This window comes from Adiantum capillus-veneris, unplaced genomic scaffold, assembly GCF_014529385.1.
Source record: "Adiantum capillus-veneris isolate H3 unplaced genomic scaffold, ASM1452938v2 Hic_scaffold_1000, whole genome shotgun sequence".
Lineage (NCBI taxonomy): Eukaryota > Viridiplantae > Streptophyta > Polypodiopsida > Polypodiales > Pteridaceae > Adiantum > Adiantum capillus-veneris.
In genome coordinates this window covers 30,003-33,187 of record NW_028221381.1, presented here as the reverse complement: position 1 = coordinate 33,187, position 3,185 = coordinate 30,003, and the positions used below count along the sequence as shown (strand labels likewise).

The window sequence follows — 3,185 nt, the reverse complement described above, 5'->3', positions numbered from 1 at the left end:
AGATTGTGCAATCAATAGTAGACCACTCTTGCCGACGAGAGTGGGGCCTTCGAAGGAGGGTTTTACGACGTCTCTGGTGTTGTATCTCTCTTCTTTCTCTATCTCTCAGTCTCATACACTTGCACGCACAGTGTCCATTCACTTTGTTTGTGATCATAGCATTCTCTCATTAAGAACGGAAGGCTTTCCCTTCCATAAGAACAAAAGGAACCTTGAGCACAGTTTGGAGCACTCATCTTGAGCAAAGCGCAAACATTCATTCCGCTGCACCTAACACGCTTCCTCAGAAAGCATCCGTTTTTCCTCAAAGTTTCCTCTAAACCCATCTTCATTCAAGTGCTTGCTCATCCTTGTGCACAACTCTAACACAGTCCATAATTTCTTCCCGACTATGGAATATTCCCTTTCCGATACCCCCGCCACCCACCATGTGACCCATAAAAAATACCCATCACCTAGTCCTTTCCTACCGAACTTTACGGTACAATCTCCTTCGTGATGCTCTGTGTCACCCATTGTATGACGCATCAGAGATGTCCGTTCCCGGATGGTCGAATACTTCTTTCCGATGCTCCTTGTCACCCATCCGATGTGACGCATCAAAAGTACACGTTCCTGATGGCCTTACAGATATTCCCGTTCACAATGCTCCTGTCATTACTTTGAATGATGCACTAGAAATATCTGTACTCTGATGTGTCCAGTGAGAAAAATCCTCACTTAAAATTCCAATTATTCATTTAGATTTATTTTTCTGTCAGATAAAGCCAATTTAGCAACACTGCCCAGGCACGCTGTCCATCAAGACGAACTCTATCATCAACATATTAGGGCCACTATTACCACTCAAGGCACTAGCCTACATTTTATGATTGTCCATCCTTTAGTATCAGTTGAGTGAGATATCGAGCTGAGCATTACATTAGTCATGCTCTTCTACTACAGGTATCCCTGCCAATTCATACTTGTGTTTTTTGACATCTTGTTCTATATTACAATCAAGGTTGCATTTGCACGCCTTGTTTTCAATCTATCCATACCGTATGTAAAAATTGTATGTGTTTTAGGGGAGGTGCTGTATCTTGAATAGTGGAAAAGCATCCTTCTTTCATCTCAAGAAATTGTGTGTTTCTGTCAGTACTGTATGTTCGCATGTGCATGAACTTCTCTGCATCATAGTAACAGGGAATGGCCATTTTTCAGGTCCCCGTTCCCCGTTCCCATCTCAATTTCCCGTTCCGGATCCCCGTTCCGTGGTTCAAACGCGAGTATCCAAAACAGGGAATGGCATTTCATGCATGTTGCCGTTCCCCGTTCCCCGTTCCGATTTTCCGTTCCGGGTAACTATGCTCTGCATATCGTATTACGGGAGAAATTTTCTTTTGTACTGATTGTGGATGACATGTACTGTATGGCAATTTCTGTTCTTAATTTTTTTGAACCTAGGTGAGGACTACTATTTTGGTGATATTCAGGAACGAGACAGTCACCACAGCTGTTTTCTCTTTTGGATCTCATAGGCCTCTGTGCCCACTACTAGATGTTAAATATCTCTTTTCATATGTTTTTCTTCCTCCATGGATAGCATGACATTGCAGTTGAAATACTGGCTGAAAGAATGTTATTTTTACACCTACCAAAGCTATAGGAGTATACCTTTCTCTGGGCTTTGTAGCTTAACGTCCTTTTGGATTGTTCTCCTGAAGTTGTTTATCTTCAAGTTTCAAAAGTTTCCTTTTCATACAGGATGAAAGAGCGATCAGGATGACAGCACTCAAGGCTCATTCAATGCTGAAAAATGCGAAGGAGTTGGAGTTCGGCTTTAAAATTGTGGTATGTGATTTCTATATTTATTATCTAATCATCTGCTTTGAGGGTAGCTGGTGTATAAGCTATGCTAGTCTGAGAAATGTGACCTTTTCTTTCTTCTCCCGCTTCTTTCTTTTCCTTTACACCCCCAATTTCTTTAAAATTTCCCGAGTGTACTTGGTTTTGGCAAATGAAGCGCTGAATTGTTTTCTGCCGTACTTTTGTGGATGCAGAACATGGATGACCAAAAGTCAGCATTCATGCCATCCAATGTTATAAAAGTAAGGCTTTCTCAACGATAAGTAATTGTGTAGGTTGTGAAGGGGGCAGCTCTGATCTCTTGATGCTCTTTTGCTTCTTCCAATTGTATCAGATTCCACCTAAAGAAGAACTGAAAACTCCTCTAGACAAGGTGAAGGATTTCTTTGGAGATAACCTTGGGGGAGTAAAAGACGCTTTCAACGGCTTGAAATTAGGGGATCAGGATTCAGAAAGTGCCTCAAACGATTCCAAATGAATGTAAAGTCCGGGCTCCGCAAGAAGGATCTATGCCCGCATCAACACCCGAGGGGCAATCGACTACTAAGGTTGTATGGAGGTTGCAGCAATGAAGCTGCCATGCAATTTCATGCATGTATTGTATTTTTGGAGGGCATTCAGTTGCAGCTTCAGCTAGTTGTGATTGGCCAACACAGGGTTGAAAGGCTAATTTTTGAGGCATGGGCAATTCTTCTATTTCGTCAAAGCAAGTGGTCTCTTTGTACAGCTTAACTAGAATCGGACATCACTGTGTTGCGGAAATATACCTATGAAATTTTGTCCCATTGTTGTTCACAAAGATTTCTTTCTGCACATGTCTTGCGATTGTTTTGTTTAGGTCTGTTTTTGAAGCGCTCTCTCTCTCTCTCTCTCTCTCTCTCTCTCTCTCTCTCTCTCTCTCGTTGCCAAGCGCGTATGGCATGAGCTGGAAAGCGACTCGTTCTATTCTCTATAAGGGGTATGAGCCTCCCGAGAACGGCCACGGGAGGGGACCCCCCACCTAGACACGCTAGCCTCACTCCACGCACTCGCGCACCGTGGGGACTCCACGCAAGGTTCCCCGGGGCACGCTATGACCCTCCGTGAGTGCGGCGGAGCCTGAGGCTACGTGGGGCTAGGGACCCGGAACGCAAGACCCGCGAAACGCAAACGGCCGTCGACCCATGGAACGCAACCACGCCCGAGCCGGCCCCGTCCGAGCCGGGCCCCCGTGAAGGCAACTCGACCCGAGCCGGTCCCGTCCGAGCCGGGCCCTCCTGAGCCGGTGCCGTCCGCGCCAGGACCCCTTGAAGCAACACCTCGACCCGAGCCGGTCCCGTCCGAGCCGGGCCCTCTTG

The 3,185-nt window shown here is 45.7% G+C and overlaps 1 protein-coding gene across 1 annotated transcript; it reads left to right on the top strand.

Moving 5' to 3' along the window:
• Positions 1-1,283: 1,283 nt before the first annotated feature.
• LOC147417398 (protein HHL1, chloroplastic-like) lies at positions 1,284-2,631 on the top strand. Its single transcript, XM_086507647.1, has 4 exons — positions 1,284-1,340; positions 1,747-1,833; positions 2,043-2,090; positions 2,183-2,631. Exons 1-4 carry the CDS (start codon positions 1,299-1,301, stop codon positions 2,324-2,326), a joined length of 321 nt encoding a protein of 106 aa, XP_086363773.1. The 5' UTR covers positions 1,284-1,298; the 3' UTR covers positions 2,327-2,631.
• Positions 2,632-3,185: the final 554 nt, after the last annotated feature.